The 19,461-nt window shown below is 39.9% G+C and overlaps 2 protein-coding genes across 2 annotated transcripts in view; one reads left to right on the top strand and one right to left on the bottom strand.

The window, feature by feature from the left end:
• Positions 1-1,228: 1,228 nt before the first annotated feature.
• On the top strand, positions 1,229-3,951 carry IFT70B (intraflagellar transport 70B). Its single transcript, XM_049887542.1, has one exon. The coding sequence runs from the start codon at positions 1,266-1,268 to the stop codon at positions 3,261-3,263; it is 1,998 nt and encodes a 665-aa protein (XP_049743499.1). The 5' UTR covers positions 1,229-1,265; the 3' UTR covers positions 3,264-3,951.
• A 7,218-nt stretch (positions 3,952-11,169) lies between these two features.
• AGPS (alkylglycerone phosphate synthase) overlaps positions 11,170-19,461 on the bottom strand; it is a 166,153-nt gene continuing 157,861 nt past the window's right edge. The window contains exon 20 of the mRNA XM_049887540.1: positions 11,170-17,101. Coding sequence (XP_049743497.1) covers positions 16,980-17,101 — 122 coding nt within the window. The 3' untranslated portion in view covers positions 11,170-16,979. The remainder of the gene's footprint in view (positions 17,102-19,461) is intronic.

Below are 19,461 nucleotides of genomic sequence, written 5' to 3'. Positions count from 1 at the left end.
TACATTTTTACCCAGGCAGACTGCTACATCTTTCTCCTGCAAAGGAACTGATGAGTTCTTGGTTAGTAGCCAAGGCCTTAACCACTGCACCATTTTATCAAACAAGTGATATCCAAAAACACCATTACAAGTCTGGGCCTCTCACACACACATAACTCACACCCAGGCTAATTTGGTAGGATTAACTGAGTTAGAAAAGTAAGTGCATAGAGATTATAGCACATTTTAGTCTTCCTTTTTTTTCCCTTGGAAAAGAGGTCAAGTATTTCTCCAACATTTCCAGCTAGTAGCGCTTGGCAACCAACCAAAAGGTCCTCCGTTGTAACGCACCAGTCGGTCAGCGGAAAAAAGACTTGGAAAACACTTGACGACTCATTCCCGTAAAGATTACAGCCTAGGGGGCAGTTCCACTCTACCCTATAGTGTCGCTGTGAATAGAAATTGACTAGATGATACACAACAATAGTGAATGTTGGAGGACCACGGCAGTGGGTTGAGACAATTTATGCTCAGTAACATTTATCGTTTATGAAAAACGGGGGCTGGAGATACTTGGAACTAAGGCGTTCCTCTCTCCTAGTCCCAGATGAGATTCTCAACACTTTCCTCTAGCCAACCTCTGGAAAGAACCAAAATAAGGAGTCGTGATCTCTGCACTCTTCTGTTCTTAAAAACCGTGCCTTCGAGGCACATAAACTGAAACTAACTGCACAATTCCAAGGAGACATTCCGCCTTTTCCATTCCAGTTATTTTACAAAAACAAAACGCGAAAGACATCATTTGTACAAAGGCTCAAAAATGCAAGGGACTTCAGGCTGTGAACTTCCCTTCCCAACACAAGGGTCTGAGTCCGCACAACGGACACAATCAGTAACCCTTACTTGTAACGAACAGAAAAGAATTCCGTTTGTAAACCACAGCTGTCGGAGACCGTGGATCAGTCCGCCGGAACTACGCCTCCCAGCATGCAGTGCGGCCAGTTCCTGCCGAAGCGCGACTGAAGAGGTGCATGTCGGGAACTAGAGTTTCCGTCTCTGAACGATTGGAGAAGTTGCCTTTCCTATACCCTGACTTACGCTTCTGCAGTCTAGAGTTCTACGGAGAGCAAATCAGAAATTTAGAGACTCATTTCAGGGTCCCCTCCCTACTCGTAGCCGGAACCTTACGCGGCAAAGTTACTTCCGGAGCAAATCTTTTCGCAGGTTTCCGTTTCCGGTCGTTTTGTTGCCTTGGTAACGAGAACGCGAAAACAATCTTGGCAGTTATGGCGGGAGTGAGCGGTGGCCAGATTCCGGATGGGGAGTTCACCGCTACCGTGTACCGGCTCATCCGTGATTCCCGCTATGCCGAAGCGGTGCAGCTGCTGGGCGGTGAGCTCCAGCGCTGCCCTAGGAGCCGCGCCGGCCTGTCGCTGCTGGGCTACTGCTACTACCGCCTGCAGGAGTTCGCGCTGGCGGCCGAGTGCTACGAGCAGCTAGGCCAGCTGCATCCGGAGCTGGAGCAGTACCGCCTCTATCAGGCCCAGGCCCTGTACAAGGCCTGCCTTTACCCAGAGGCTACCCGGGTCGCCTTCCTCCTCCTGGACAACCCAGCCTACCACAATCGGGTCCTCCGCCTTCAAGCGGCGATAAAGTACAGCGAGGGCGATCTGCCCGGGGCAAGGAGCCTGGTGGAACAGCTACTGAGTGGGGAAGGAGGGGATGACAGTGGGGGCGAGAGTGAGCCTGATGGCCAGGTCAACCTGGGTTGTTTGCTCTACAAGGAGGGGCAGTATGAAGCCGCGTGTTCCAAGTTCTCTGCGGCCCTGCAGGCCTCGGGTTACCGGCCTGACCTTTCCTACAACTTGGCTTTGGCTTATTACAGCAGCAGGCAGTATGCCCCAGCTCTGAAGCATATAGCCGACATTATCGAGCGTGGCATTCGCCAGCACCCGGAGCTCGGTGTGGGCATGACCACGGAGGGCATTGATGTTCGCAGCGTTGGCAACACCTTAGTCCTTCACCAGACTGCTCTGGTGGAAGCCTTCAACCTCAAGGCAGCTATAGAATACCAGCTGAGAAACCATGAGGCGGCCCAGGAAGCCCTCACTGACATGCCACCAAGGGCAGAGGAGGAGTTAGACCCTGTGACCTTACACAACCAAGCACTAATGAACATGGATGGCAGACCTACCGAAGGATTTGAAAAGCTACAGTTCTTGCTCCAGCAGAACCCCTTTCCCCCAGAGACTTTTGGCAACCTGTTACTGCTTTACTGTAAGTATGAATATTTTGACTTGGCAGCAGATGTCCTGGCAGAAAATGCCCATTTGACTTACAGGTTCCTCACACCCTATCTCTATGACTTCTTGGATGCCATGATCACTTGCCAGACAGCTCCGGAAGAGGCTTTCATTAAGCTTGATGAACTAGCTGGGATGCTGACGGAGCATCTCCGGAAACTCACCATTCAAGTGCAGGAAGCAAGACACAACAGAGACGATGAAGCTGTCAAAAAGGCAGTTAATGAGTACGATGAAACCCTTGAGAAGTATATTCCTGTGTTGATGGCCCAGGCAAAAATCTACTGGAACCTTGAAAATTACCCAATGGTGGAAAAGATCTTCCGCAAATCTGTGGAATTCTGTAATGACCATGATGTGTGGAAATTGAATGTGGCTCATGTTCTGTTCATGCAGGAAAACAAATACAAAGAAGCAATTGGTTTTTATGAGCCCATCGTCAAGAAGCATTATGATAACATCCTGAATGTCAGTGCTATTGTATTAGCTAACCTCTGCGTTTCATATATTATGACAAGTCAAAATGAAGAAGCTGAGGAGTTGATGAGGAAGGTTGAAAAGGAGGAAGAGCAGCTCTCCTACGAAGACCCAGAAAAGAAAGTCTACCATCTGTGCATTGTCAACTTGGTGATAGGAACACTTTATTGTGCCAAAGGAAATTATGACTTTGGTATTTCCCGAGTTATCAAAAGCTTGGAACCTTATAATAAAAAACTGGGAACTGATACTTGGTATTATGCCAAAAGGTGCTTTCTATCCTTATTAGAAAACATGTCAAAACACACAATCATGTTGCGTGACAATGTTATTCAAGAATGTGTCCAGTTTCTAGAGCACTGTGAACTTTATGGCAGGAACATACCTGCAGTTATTGAACAACCCCTGGAAGAAGAAAGAATGCATATTGGAAAGAATACAGTCACGTATGAATCCAGACAGTTAAGAGCTTTGATTTATGAGATTATTGGATGGAATATGTAGTTATGGCTGATAATGACTTTTGTCATAATGGCTTTGTTATCTATATCTGACACTTTTATTTGTATTTAGTCTTTGGCACCTTTAGATTTTGTTACATGTTGAGCTTTGTACACTTTAAAGTTATAAGTTAGATAGAACTTTTGATAATTCCACAAAATGAATACGATCAAAGGAATTTTAACCCACGAAGAATTTATGAAACTTTTCCAAATTGATAGGGAAAGTTGTGTCTGATAGTACTTGTAAGGACTGTGTTTTCTGCCCTTTGTTATCTTTGTGCTTTGCTGTATCTTGAGGAGCCCCAGTGCAATGGGTTACATCACTCAGAGACACAGTACAATCAAGTCTGGAACTCAGTAGTTAATGTAGAGGACTACTGGGCTTTATCACTTCAGGGATTCGTGTTCTATCTTATTTACCGTCATAATTCTATTAATTTGTAATGCTTACATTTTGCACAGATTTTAGGATGTTCTGGTAGGGTATTTCAATATAGATGTAATGCACTACCTAACCAAAATTTCTTAGGTTATAAATGTTTTTGTCTGTTTTTTGACGTGTAAGATTTAGGAAGAAAACTTATGCCCTAACAGAATTATGGTGCTATGGTGTAGAGACAATAAACAATTGACATATTTCCCTGACTTCCTGTTGCTCCAGTTGTTAATAGTTCCAATACATGAATAAGATATGCTCTTACTGTTTCCTGTTTTTGTTTGTAATAACTCTTCCATTGATCTTTAACTGTGATTAATAGCAGAGATGGCCTTCAAACTCAATACTTAATTCCTACCCTTGTTTTTTCAACTAAGCGTATGTTAATGTTGGGGTCTGTTTCCACCTTGTAGCCTTTGGGTAAGAAAAAACGTTCTACACTATTCCCATCACCCCCACCAAACTCCTATGCACATCACAGATGGGAAGTTTAGTGAGAGGGTTCTGAAACCTTACCTGGAGGATTCATAATGCCACTGTCACATCCACAACCCTCCCAATAGTTTTCTGGTGTTTTCAGTGGGAACCCCACTCATTCTGCTCAGGCATTTTATTTTCTGAACCTACGAGTGCTTTACTATTTGTTTCCCCACTACTCATCCCTTTTCCTAAATGTAACTGTTAACCTTGACTTGACCTGGCTTAGGAAAAAACCAAAAGTATTACGTTCAATCATAGGAAACTGCTGATTTTGAGTTTTTGACCTAAGTTTCAAACTAACATTTCCACTGAAAGGTCGGAACCTCTGCCATAAGGAAGTTATATATATGTGTATATATATATTTCTACCTTCAAGGAAGAGCCACTTAGCCATATAGGTATCCAGATGAAGTACGCTCAGCATAATTCCTCTGTTGCATGACCTATTTTGATGCTGAAATTCTATCAAATATATTGGAGATTTTAGCTCATTGTGAAGTCCAAGGTGTGGTGTTGAATTTTTTCTTGGAATTATCTGAGCTGCTACCATTTACCACTGATGCTTTGATCCCACATTTGGAAGATAATGTTTAATGACCTTTCAGTGCCTCCCATAGCACATTCTATCTCCAGGGAAAGTTCTTTCTTTAACAACTTTTGTATTAAAAGTATTGCAGTTTCTTTGTGCAGTGGCTCTGTGCCCCTCTCAATCTACACAGTCCCTTTTAGATTTGGAAAGTAAATGAACTGGAATCATTTTCAACAGCCACATTACAATTCTGATCTTTTTTTCCCCCCCATTTCCTCTAAACTGCTTTTTCTTTAAAAAAGAAAAAAAGCATATAGTGTGAGTAACGTTAACCACCCCAAAGCAAATGTTTTCCAGATTCCTTTTTGCAAATAGCCCAGCCTTTATTCAGCCAGTTTATTTATCCAGGTGCTGTGTGTTTGCAGTGTGCATGTATGTGTAATTTAGCTTTTCAGAACATAAAAAGCTTTTCAGAAGTTTTTAACCCCTTGGCGCTGGGCAGTTGGGATTTCCTGGTTAGTAATGCATCAGGAAAACCCAACTGCTCCTACCACTGAATAAAGGAATACCAGTCAATCATAGCATTTGTCCCTTTCCTTACCCTAACTCTCCAGGGAGGCATTCACCCTAGAATGACAGATTGCTGCCTGGCAACGAGAGACTCATGATCCACATCTACAAAGCCAGCAAGTCAGATCCAGAACACTGGAGGGTACTGGGAAGGGTGAGGGTATTCCTGGCTTCCTGGAGACTTATTGACTCTTTATAATATAGATCTTTTAAGCTCATGTTCAAAGTAACCTGCTCCGTTTCTTGATTCTAAAAGGCAAGTGACTTTACAGTTATCCCATATTTTGCCATTTGAATGAAAGCTTCCATTCCTACAAGCTCCGTGCTTTTAGAACATGTAAGTGCTAAAAGCACTTTTCTTGATGAGATTTATCTAAATTCCTAAAACTTACACTCCTTTAAGTTTTTTTATAATATCTGTATAGTCTATTTTAAAGAGTTCAAATATTAAATCCAGTATTTCATAATCTTAGACAATCCCCTGGTCTCCACACATGCACGAGCAGAATATGGGCATGAGTTTGTACACAGGTAGTTACATCCGCATTCTCAGACATGACCAAGAACTTGATCTTTCTGAGGAGAATAACCAAGCACAGACTCCTGTGATCAGTGACATGACACTGAATTTGTGCTCCACATGACAGTCCATTTTTGAATGTGACCTCAGCTATGGCACAGGTGTTCACACTAATCCCATCTGTGAAAGTTCAGTGTACAGTGACTAACTCTAAACCATTCATGAAAAGCAGCCAACAGGGAATTGGGAGGACTCTGTGGGGATAAGATGCCTGTGATCAATGACACTCCCTCCCAGAGGGGTGATATAGGTACATATAGGTATGGCTTCTCAGACCTCAGAGAAGCACCTCAGATGGAAACCATACAGAATTGTAATAGGTTTGGCCTGCAATCAGAATGATTTGTTTCCGTTTATACACAGAAGGCTATGAGGTAGAAGGCTAAATAAACTTATTGAGAAATGTGAGATTAAAAAAAAGGTAAATGACTTTGAAAGGACGCTTTAAGGGAGTAACTTTCCGACCCCTCTGCCCATGACCCTCCCTGGCTCATTTCCAGGCTGGCATCCCTGAGAGGTAACACTGCGGGAAGTCTGACCTCTTGGCAAGTAGGGTGTGGATATCTAAACACTCTGACCTTAAAAGGACAACATCACCAAAGAAAACCCTTTTCTTTTGGGTGAACATGAGCTTTTTCAAATACAATTTTTTTTTTTTAAGTTCCTGAATTTTTCCTTCTCTTAATGACTATGGGTGATCTGAAAGCATCTGGTTTCCTGAGGGTATTCTCTGCCATACTGTGATGGTTAAGATTGTGTGTCAACTTGGCTGGGTCATGACTCTCAGGGTTTATATGTGATCACCCCCATGATGGGATCTGCTGTGAGCAGCCAGTCAGTTAAAAGGAATTTTCCTTGGGCGTGTAGCCTGCATCTAAATTAAGCAGATGTTCTGCCTTTTGCCCTTACTGGATCCTGCAGCTGCCTCTTGTTTGTCTGACCTCTGGTTCTTGGGACTTGAGCTAGCAGCTCTCCTGATGATCTTGGGATTCATCGACCATACAGCCTGTGAGCACCTGCCAATCTTGAGTTCGCCAGCCTCTGCGGCTATCTGAATCAGGAGAAGCCTCTATGGAACTTGGGACATGGCAGCCTCTACAATCACATGAGCTGTTTCCTTGATATAAATCTCCCTCTCTCTCTATTTATACGCTTTACTGGTTTTGCTTCTCTACAGAACCCAGCCTAAAACAGATACTGAGTACTTCCTGACATTGATTTGACTTGCAGCTCACTATTCACCATTCACGAACTGCCTTTTATCCCTTGTTAACCTACCTCTGGGAGCCATGATGGCACAGTGGTTAAGCACTGTGGCTGTTAACCACAAGGTCAGCAGTTTGAATCCACCAGCCACTCCTTGGAAACCCTATGGGACAGTTCTACTCTGTCCTATAGGGTCACTATGAGTTGGAATCGACAGCAATGGGAACTTACCTCTGATACTAAAGGGATGTTTGGGTTAGCTGTAGTTTTCTTTCTTTTTTTTTTTTTTTTTGCCCATAGTATTACTCAAACAGCACATTTTGTGATGAGCCATAACTCTTGGCTCTTGGTTGTCCAATCACAGTCATTATGAATGTAACCACCAGATTCTAAACTTGTTATTTTCATTTTAGGGGTAAAATATATGCACATTTCAAGTACCCCAATGTAACTCAAATCTTTCAGCAGCAAACTTAGTTCTTAAATTAGTAGTTTTAAGGAATTGTTACTTGTCAAAAAACCTAGATTGTCTCTAGGTTATAAAAAAGTTTCTTTCATTTTAAGCATTTCTTTAAATTTCCACTCTTTCTATGGGAAGATGTCTAACTTATAGAAATAGGTTGTTCTTACATGTTAAAAAGCAGCTCAAAGGAGTACAATACTAAAAGTTACAAAAATGCAAATATATTAAGCCCATTAGACACAGCACTTCCTTTTAGGGGTTTCATATTAAAGTTGTGAACTCATCACTTCAGGACATTGTAGATTAAACATTTACAGAGAAAGATAGCATCTGAGATGGAAGTCTTGCTGGCATTTCTATGGCATATAGCAGTGAAGATAGCTGTACCTTTTGTTCTGTAGTAGGAAGCTCCACTGCCGCACCTGTGCCCTTATGTTGAGGACAATGACGAAGAAAACCAAAAACCAAACCAGTTGTGGAGTCAATTCCAATTCACAGCGACCTCGTGTACAGAGCACAACTTCACTCCATAGAATTTTCAAGGCTGCGACCTTTCAGAAGCAGATCGTCAGGCATTTCTTCCAATGTACCTCTGGGTGGGTTCCAACTGCTGCCTAGGAGGCCCTGAGTTATTGAATAAAAAGTCTAGTTGTAGACAAAATGTAAAAACATGAGGTGAGCAACAGCATGTCAAGTGGGAAGTGTAAATGCCTGAACCCTGGATGCTCTTTCATGGATGTGTTACCAGGCAGGTCTGAGTTATGTACCACAGATATCTGCCATTACTTGGGTGAGAATCCAGACATTACGTGTCTCAGTTTTACTGATGACCCAAAGCTGGATGGGATAGGAAATATTCTTAGTAAGTCAAGATCCTAAAATATTTTGAAAAGTTTGAACTAAATCCAGTAAGATAAATGTTAGTAAGGATAAATGTAAGTCAAGGAGCTTTAAAAATTCAGCCTCCAGGGAGATGTGGTCAAAACAGAACATGTGGAAAAAGACAAGCTTCGTTAAAATTCAAGTTAAGTTTGAGTTGATAGTGCAATGTCTACCACAAATGCATTTATTAGTGACTAAAATAAGGGAAGCATTGGTACTGCTCTGAAACATTGGCATTCAGGCCTAGACTCCTCAGTTTAAGAACATCAAACTAACACACATGGAGAGAGATAACGATGATGAAGGGTCTAGAAACTGACATGAGCAAAAGTTGACCGGAGAAGATTTGGGGGAACATGAGAGCTGTCCTTAAATACTTGAAGAGCTGTCCTTCGATACAGCGATTGGACAATTCTTTGACTTTAGAAGGCAGAAGTTGCATTACTGGGTAGAGAAAAACGGAGGTATATTTCAGTCTAATAAGTAAAAATCTTTTAATTCCTGAACATTTCAGACATAGGAAAAGCCTTCCTGGAATAAACTTAGTCAAAGCAAATGTTCAGGAAGACTGGTTATCTGTTTGGGGCCTAAGGGACTAAGGAAGTTAGGTAGCAATTACATAAAGGGTAGAAATAAAATGATTCCTGTGGTGCAATAAATCACTTTTATATGGCCTTTCTAGCCATAGTCTTGTAACTCCCACAAAATGACTGGTTGGGCAACAGTTTTGTAAGGGATTCGTCAATTTACTATGCAAATAGTGGCTTGAAAATCCACCCAATAGGATTGAGCTCCTTGAGGTCCAGCTATGGGATTGGTCAGTTTTGCCACCCTGCTAAGCTTATATAAGGGCCGATTCCACAGAAGACTCTCAAGAAGTCTGGAGAACAGTGCATCTTTTGGACTCGGGGTCCCTGCACTGAGAACCTCCTAGACCCAGAAGAGAGAGTTGTGTACCTCCATGCAGAAGGTTTGCCTGCTACTCAAGAGTTACTCAAGAGTGATATGCAGGTGACACAACCTTGCTTGCTGAAAGTGAAGACGACTTGAAGCACTTACTGATGACGATCAAAGACTACAGCCTTCAGTATGGACTGCACAACATAAACAAAAATCCTCACAACTGGACCAGTAAGCTACATCATAATAAATGAAGAAAAGGTTGAAGTTGTCAAGGATTTCATTTCACTTGGATCCACAATCAAAACCCAAGGAAGCAGCAGTCAAGAAATCAAATGACGTACTGCATTGGGCAAATTTGCTGCAAAAGGCCTCTTTAAAGTATTCAAAAGCAAAGATGTCACTTTGACGACTAAGGTGCTCCTGACCTAAGCCATGGTATTTTCAAAAGCCTCATATGAATGGGAAAGGTGGACAATGAATAAGTAAGACTAAAGACAAATTGATGCCTTTGAGTTACGGAGTTCGCAAAGAATACTGAATACCATGGACGGCCAGAACAAACTCATCTGTCTTGGAAAAAGTACTTTCAGAATGCTCCTTAGAAGCAAGGATGGTGAGACTTCGTCTTAAGGATTTTGGACATGTTATCAGGAGGGACCAGTCCCTGGAGAAGGACATCATGCTTGGTAAAGTAGAGGGTGAGCGAAAAAGAGGAAGATCCTCAACGAGACGGATTGACACAGTGGCTGCAACAATGGGCTCAAGTATAACATTTGTGAGGATGGTGCAGGACCAGCATTATCGTTCCGTTATATACAGGGTTGCTATGAGTAGGAACTGACTCAACGGCACCTAACAACAACAAAGAGCTCTAACACTTGCCCATGCTGGGCAGAGGCCTGACTGTGCCTGGTGCAACAGGCCTCCCTCACTGTGCATGCTGGGAGCCACACAGGCCCTTGGGCAGCACAGACCTGGGTAATGTGGTGGCAAGAGAAAACCATGCGGACCTGGGTAGTGTGGTGGGAGCCAACAGCAGAGACCTCGAAGGACCCAGCGGCAGAAGGTCCGGAGATTCTGTACAAGAGTCTTCCTGCCAGCGAGGCAAGGCTGTGAGGCCCACTGGAAAAGCAAAAGCCTCTGAAGCCGTGGAGGCTCCCCAAGGCAGCATGGTGGCAGCCAGAGGCAGCGGTGACATGAATACAGCATCTGACCTGAACCACGGCATGGCTGCCCAGTGACATAAGAATGGACATGGGTAATTTGTGGAAGGGTAAGCTTTTCCCCTTTGAGAACCTGTTACTGTTTACTGTTCGCTTTCTGTGAATAATAATGGCTTTCACTTTTTTTTTTTTCACTTTGCCAACAGTGTATGTCTCGTGTGTTCAGCTTGATCACAGATGAACGTAGTACCTACCCATGGAATGGGTGATGCCAATGGGTGTACGTGCCTCATTCCTAGCAGTCTTATGGCTGCCTGGAAGTTTCAGGCACAGCCTGTCTGCATGTGTAATGCATATAATTTCTAAGGTTCATTCAGTTTGAGCTTGTATGACGCAGGTAGAAAATTGCTTTAAATAACATAAGGGATAAAATCTTAAGAGTGGGTAGTATTATTGTTTAGATTGAGTTCAACAGGTCTGACCCTCGATCAGTCATTTCAAAGCCCAGACACAGCGACACCTTTCTTCCAACATGGAAGCCACAGGCAGAGATGAAATCAACATCTGTCTACATGTCCTGCACTACCAGAGAAGCTACTCATGGGCATGGACTGTATCCTACTCATTTTCTCCACATAGCTGTCAACAAAGGGTCTACATGAAAGAAGCAACAATTTTTGTAACAATGAGTGGTTTTGGTATTGTTTTATTTTTTCCCAGCACATCTTAAAAATCACAACATGGGCATTTGCTCATACAGTCTAGGAAAACCAATAAAAGAAGAATCCGAATATACACTGAAAGCACAGTATTTAGACTACGTGTTGAGCCCTTGTGGAAAACAGTATGGCTCAGTCTGAACTGACAAAAGCTATGCTGGAATCTCTCAGGAAGTCTCCTTCCCACTACATATTCACATTTAGACTATAAATGTAAAGAGAAGAATTGTCTGTATGCATTAGTTACAGCAGTATAATGGCTTACATACAAGTGCTTACCCACATGTAGTTCCCAAAAGATTACTACAGTACTGGCAGGAATATGTACTGCCTTGGAGGAAGACTCAGGATATTATTCAAGTTGTGTCAGAGCCAAAGTATTTCACAGGCTTAGCAGAAAGGACAAAAATTAAGAAAAATAACCTACACATATTTCTCCTAAGATTTATCATTGTCCAGGAACAGAAATACTCATTATTCTGAAGGCACCATCACACAAAAAAGGACACACAACATAAGAACTAGAAACCCCCCTCACAGGCTCTGCTCCTCAGGGAGTATGTGAGCGAACATCCAGAAGCACGCGGTGTCTCAGGGTCTGGGTGAGTATGTCACATCCGCCAAGCCACTTTAGGGTGACTATGTTTGGGACAGTAGAAATGAAAAGTACATATAAATCCCCACTGACTTGTTAGATTTATGTGAGAGTACAGGTCCACCACACAGTTAAATATGTTAGAGTAGGTGATCCAAACCAATGCTGTTGAAAGGACTACCAGGGTTTCTACATACTACTTAATGCCTGACGTGTTCTTGAAGAGGAACGGCCTTGAACTTCCAACCAACCTCTGTCTTTAAAAACCTAGCCTCTCCACTCATTTTAAATAATGGCTATTGCACAAAAAACAAAAAACCCCAACAAGGCACTGTGAGCTTTTGAGAATATTCTTTTAAGAAGCTCAAAAAATGATCAGTTATAGAAACTGCATACCAGTAGGAGCATTTCATGTCCTTTCCAGATATATGAACAAGCACATTCTAAGGACTGAGCATGTTTTATAGGTGTTTGTGTCATTCATGAGAAGGAAAACACTACCAACGGTAAAATGTCTTAAAAAATGTTATGTATGTTGCTAAGAAACCCACTGTAAAACAATTTTTTCCTTCTCTCTCTGATTCAGATGCTCAGAGTCTGAAAAAATGTTAATGATACTTAATGTATTATTTTTCTTCCCTGTAGGAAAAAAAGTGTAAAATAACCTCCTTTGGGAATCAAAAAAATAATCTTTTCATGTTCACAGAACTAAAATTACTTCTTCGATGGTTCTTTGGCTTGAATGTTGTGTGTGTGTATATGTATGTATATACATACACTTATCAGTGGTCCTTACTCATGTTTACTAAGGAATTGTTGTGGTTAGTAGAGCACAGGAACGCTCATTCTTTGAGGATCTTCCAAAGTTCAAGAGGGAATGCTTCAAGCTCACAGGAGGCTAAACATCCCCTAAGAATACACCATTAATTTAAAAACAGAGATCGATAAAACCTTTTAGTTAGCATTAATATACTCAGCTATAATTGAAAGGGATTTAGTCATATTTAGGTTGCACACAGTGATTATGCTACATCAGTGAAGTTATACGAAAGAATTTTCCACTTTCAAGTCAGTGGATATATGGACGAAGACGAAAAACTGAAGTTCAAAGAAAAACCCATATGCTAACAGAACAATCAAGTTTCACGCTTCCTTTGAAGAAAAAAAAATTCTTAGACTCATGTCCTTTTTATTAATAATATAAGTTTCTATAATCTTGACATTACAAACAATTTTTACAGTTAAATTTCACACTGAAGACAAACACTGTTTGGCTTAGGGAGGAGGATAGCTGAGTAACTTACATCCTTCATATGAGACACTATATTTCAACAGTTTGAGAATATTTTTTATACTTTCTGTATTTCATCATCATGTATGAGTTGTTTATTTTTCAGGAAACTGAAATTATTAAGAATTAAATGAATTTGTTGACGTGGTTCATTTGGAAACATGATGCCTTTAGGAAAGCTAAGCTTCCATAACTCATAAGTCAAAGGTAAAACACTGGATCCTTCAATCCTAAACTACATTTATTTTCAGCTTTTATCCCACCATGAACTAAGCCCTACTTAAAACGAAAATTACTAAAGATAAACTGGTGAATAAAAAATTATTAAAGCTGTCCTTAACTCCCGTTTCGGTTTCTTAAAATTTTGATATGCTTCCTGTGGCCTTCCGTCCTGGCTGCCCCCAACACCAGCGACACATGCATTCTGTCAATCGATCCATGTAAACAACCATGTTCTACATCTTTGTGGAAAAGTCGCTCAACAAAACCCAGCCCCCATTTGAACAGGTTATGTAACACACTTCTGACAGGGACTACAGAGCTTCTCTGATCAATTATGGTTAAGAAGTTGCAGCCATAAAAGAATATGACAAAGGAAAATCTTTGAGGCCAAGAAGTAGAAAGGCATTTTGAAAATGCAAGGTAGGACTTAGCAGTTACTAACAGAATATTCTTATACCATCTGTATCCAGTATAGTACATACACTGATGGAAGCTAATCCATTACTGTGCTTTTGTTTCCTGAAATACATCAACCAGCTATGCACACTAAAAGGCTACCAGCTTCATAAACCACTTTTAAGTAATAGTAATATAATATGTAAGCAATTTTAAGAAGACAACTCCCAGCTCCTCAGAAAAGGAAGTACGTTAATCCTCTCTGTGGTAAAATGCTGGGCACAACAAATGTGTAGCTTCCACAATCCTTACTAAACTAAAAAAGCTCAAGTTACTTTACCTATGATGAAATTGACTTACGCACTATAAACTGCCCCAAACATTAAGGCAACAGGTTCTGTAAGGGTCGACAAAGCCTGTTCACGTTGAGTCGTCGTATTCAATACCATTTCCAACTATCCGGAAATTCCCATCCTTACTGAAACCTCAACCCAGATGTGACCTCATCAAATTTAAGAAAAATATAATTTAGGGAAGATGAATGCGTGTTACACAGTACTAAAAACCAAATAGGCTAAGGACTTCTAATATTTAATATAAACTTACTCAAAATGAGTTAAGAAGGCTTACAACATTCTCCCAGCTTTAACTTTTATGAAGACTTTTTCAGATATTTTAGCGTTAGGAGGCAAGACTTCAGTGCTTCTTCATGAACTCAGTCCTCCATAAGCACAGACCCAGGCACCTCTCAGAAGCAAGTGTGTAACAGTAGAGACAAGGCTACTAAATCAGAATGAAGCAGTATTGATGAATGTTAATGTGATTCAAAAATGATCGCTGTAGAAATGACTCCAGCTACAAAATGTAGTCACCATTATAAAATCAAAGATGGGAAGTCCTGCATATGTGGAAAAAGAAAAACCAAAATAAATCACTTATTTCCAGAAGGTTCATACAGAATACTGAACACGACAATTTCAGGTGTTACATTTATTTTTTGTTTTTGTTAGGTGCCATCGAGTCAGTTCTGACTCATAGCAATCCTATGTGTAACAGAAAGAAACACTGCCCAGTCCTGTGCCATCCTCACAATCATTACTACGTTTGAGTCTACAGCTGCAGCCACTGTGTCAAACCATCTCCTTGAGAGTCCTCCTCTTTTTTTCGCTGACCCTCTACCTTACCAAGCATGAAGTCCTTCTCCAGGGACTGGTCCCTCCTGACTACATGTCCAAGGTATGTGAGATGCAGTCTCACTGTCATCACTTCTAAGGTGCGTTTTTACACTTACAGTTTCCTAATACCAAGTACTGATTTCTGGGGTTGGTGAAATCTGAACTCCCTGGGAAAGTATGTTATAACAATCACATGCAAGGGAATGGATCTGCTTATGAATCTTTAAGTTTTATTAAAAAAAAATTACTCAGAAACATGTATATACTTCTAATGATATTAGTAACTTATTAAACTTTACATTTTGATCACTAATTAGAGAAATTACCTTCACAAACAGCTGCATTTTATAAAGCTGAGATTTTTATAATTTTAGAAGCAATTTCCTCGTAAGTATCCAACTATTTCAAAAATCATGGGCTTCACACAAAGATCTGCTGGAAATTTTATAATTGAAAATAAATCACCAATGAAGAGAGGCAGCTTCTAATAAATATATATTTAGTTTTATTGTTAGACTAATATTTAATTTTAATTTGCTTACAGATTTAAGTTTATTAGTTTGAGGCCAATTTTAATAGTTAAAAATGATTTATCATTTTGAAGTCTTAAAAACAGCATTTTGTCAATTTTGAATTTTTTACTTTTCTGGTTAAGGCTACTTCAGATATAAAAGGTATCAAACTGCCCAAAAATACTTTGGAGCTGCTGTTACACAGACAGACAGTGTGTCCTTTTAAAGGATTGTCTGCATTTTGACTTACATTATCTGATCAAATATTAATTTAAAAAATTATCAAAAGTATTGTATTAAGAAAAGAATCCATCTTGAATTGTGAATCATGAACCTTGACAGACAGTAATTCAAAATAATCATTTCACTTATTTTAATATCCAGGTTTGAATGTAAAAATGCTTGCTAATGTGATTAATGTTCTCCCTATTATTTAAGAAATATGATATTTCAAACTTTTGATTATGGCATATGCATTACTACATAACATTTCTTTAATTTTAGGTTAAACCAGTAATTCAAAAAAGACATTATACCATTATTAAAAACTAAATGGAAATTTTACTTTCAGGTGAAAATTGATCACGCTGCTTGGATTCATTAAAAAAAAAATTTTTTTTTTTTGTCATTGAAACTGTTGAGGCTTTCAAATTCAATAGCTGGACGATGACTGTGTGTCTTTAGTCAAACAGCCCTTCCTACTGGGGTTATTAAGGGTAAAAAATCTTCCTTCTTCTGCCCTCTTGTAGCTGCTGCTTCTGCATCTCAGCACAAGAAAGTGAAACAAGAAACAATAGGTCTCCAAGGTGAAGAAAGACATTAATTTCATGGTAAACTTGTTCTTCACGTACAATGAGTGAAAGTCAGCTTTTCTTACAAAATATAATGAATGAACTAGGATATAACAATAGGTTATCTCAGTGATACAAATATAATTCATACCTCAGTAGAAACAAAAACATGGAAAACAAAAACATGTCCCCAAACAGTACAATTTGTATACTGATAATTTGATGTTTAAATCTGTATACTAATTACAAAGAAAAATGCAGGCCAAGCACCTGACAGAACTCAAGGCATCCCAAATAACACACTGCCTATATTCTTTCATGAATATTCTCTCTTAACAGCGTTCTCACACTAGAATGTGCTCTTAAAAAGCATTATGTCAATCACTCCTCTGTGGAATTCTTCCCTAGATACCGACTTCCCAGAAACGTCCTTTTAAAAAGAGGTTAGATAAGGAATAGATGACATCAAAACCTGCCTTTGTTCCCCAAGAGGAAGCTTCAATACCAAACAGCTGGCAGCATCTTCCTTGGATATAACAACTGGTAGCTTTGTGCTGCCTGAGTAAAACTTGAAATAATAACCATTTGGCTATGAACCAATGTACCTACGACCAGAGAGATTTAGGAATACCATCTGTCAATCCATAGATGTAGAAACAAAACAAACTACAGAATGAAAACAAACATTTTAAAACCAATTAACAAATACAGCCAAAATACAGTCCATGATATATTTGATTACTGGTATAACCATACTTGAAGAATTAAAAAAAAATGACTTTTTTTGTAAGAATAGTAACGAATTTATAAAAGGTTTCTGTTTCCAAAGATGTTATTGGGGTCCACATATTCCTTGACAGACTTCAGCATCCCAAAGCCGACATCAGAGATACTTTCCTTTAGCCACTGCTTCCGTAACTTGCCCACTGAAAAAACAAAATCAAAAATGCTTCAGTATACACTATGATGCTGGGAACCAATCAATCTTGTGGCCATGAATGAACAAACACTATGTGATAAATGCTTTTATTCAAAAATGAGAAATGTTTTGCTTTATTTGATTTATTGAGCCCACCAGACTATCAAGCTCATTAAGCCCGATGTATTCCCAGGGGAAGCCTGTGCCCCACAGTGTCTCTTTTCTCTGTAAACTATGAAACGGAGATGAAGGAAGCTTGGACTGAGATTATGGCCCATTTTACAAACAGCAAAATGAGAAAAACATGCTTTTCAAAAGAACACACACCGTCTTAACTACCAGAATAGGTCAAAGTTTCAGAGAAAATGAAGCTAACAAAAGAAAAACAGAATATCCAGATGAATTTGTTGGATACAGGATAGCAAAACTGACAGGATATATTTTGAGGGGCACAAAAGCTAAGAAAAAAAATAAAAGAAGAAAATCTGTCCCTTAATAGGCATAAGAAAAAAAAAAAATCTGGTCATGAAGCTTTCTATTTACATTTTCTTTTTGTATTACTTTTAAGTGAATTTGTATGTTCCCACCTAATGGCTACTTTCTTCCTACAGTTTTTCCAGAATTAGAGATTTTTTAAGGTACTAAAAAGATCAAATACCTAACCCATTTTAAACATAGTCTTCTGCTTTTTATATACTGTATTATGTTCCCCTTCTTTTTTTCTAGGTCTTGGTAATTTATTCTGCTAATAATGAAGTAACATAATAGTTAGCAGCATAAATTATATTTTAAACGGTACTTAATGAAAAACATAACCTTTTCTAAGTTGAACTTTTGCAAGAAAGAATATATACTTTGTCATTAAAAAACAAAGCAATATTCTGGTTTATCTATGGTGAAATAGAAAAATCTTTTAATTTACAGTTAAGACTATTTGTGGTTAGCACTTCTCAACAAACACATTATTGTAATAACTGAATTCAAATGGTCATTTTCCACGAATGTTCATTAATGATTCAAAATTATCAACAGTGATTTAATTCGTCAACCAAAATAAGAAACCTTTCATTAAAGTACTCAGCCTGTCATTAAGGCTGCTGTGATACACTGTAGCATCTGCCTTTTGGAAACCTTAAGTTAAATACCATTTCAAACTTAATTCAAACTATCTTTTGTGTCCAGTTCTGCAGGAAACTACCAAATTGTTACAAAAATATTAAATAGCATAACACCCTCACAAGGAAAAATATTTCTGCTTGGCTTCTAGAAATAACATTGCTGGTACTAAGATGGGGGACCCAAAAAAACCAAACCCACTGCCATCGAGTTGATTCCGACTCATAGCGACCTACAGGACAGAGTAGAGCTGCCCCGTAGAGTTTCCAAGGAGCGCCTGGCGGATTCAAACTGCCGACTTCTTGGTTAACAGCCATAGCACCTAACCACTTACGCCACCAGGGTTTCCAAGACGGGAGATCAAAAAAAAAAAAAAAAAAAAAACCAAACCCACTGCCATAGAGCCGATTCCAACTCACAGCACCCCTACAGGACAGAGTAGAACCGTTCCATAGGGTTTTCCAAGGAGCACCTGGCAGATTTGGGGGGGGGGGGAAAAACATTTGTAGTAATTAACCACTACGCCACCAGGGTTTCCACAAGATGGGGGAAGGGAGTCTTAAATTCAAGAAGAGAAATTTGTTAAAGAGACCCCTAAAACCAGAAGACAGTACAAATTCCTACTTACTAAGTCTCTACCGCCTAAAGGATGTTCTACCAAGTCATCTTCTATCTCCCTAAAGGACAACCCACCACAATGCTTTGGCTCCAGTTTTCTCATCAGCAAAGAGGAATCTATGAGTTCTAAAGGCTCTTCAATCCTAGTATCTTATAATTTTTATAAACTTAAAAAAGTTACAAACCAGTTATTTCCAGAACTTCCCCCAAGGGATTAAAAATAAATAAATGAACAGCTCCTCTGTGAGCACAGAAATGGCATTCCCATAAGCTGCCCACACTGAGGCTGCTCAAGAGAGACGGGCAAGGGGCAGTCAATGCCAGTCTCTACTGTTATCTGTAATATAGTTTCAGTGAATGTCTCCTGTGGTTATGGATGTAATTGTCCTGAAAAGACTGCAAACAACTGCTCCAACAAGATGGAGCACATTAGAACCTCAGCAGGATGCCCAACAGCTAGCTTGTCTGCCAGGTTTTACATCTCTAGTAATAATGCAATTCCACAAGGAACTGAACCATCGTCTGAGAAGCCACCCAACAGCCACTGCATATTTAATGAAGTTGCTCACCAAGTGCTGGAAAACAGAAGGTGCTCGGAGTGCATCATTAGTTCTGTCAGAAGGATAATTTACA

Source organism: Elephas maximus, chromosome 6 (assembly GCF_024166365.1).
Source record: "Elephas maximus indicus isolate mEleMax1 chromosome 6, mEleMax1 primary haplotype, whole genome shotgun sequence".
Taxonomy (NCBI): Eukaryota; Metazoa; Chordata; class Mammalia; order Proboscidea; family Elephantidae; genus Elephas; species Elephas maximus.
The sequence above is the reverse complement of the archived record's forward strand: the minus strand, read 5'-3'. Positions and strand labels throughout refer to the sequence as shown.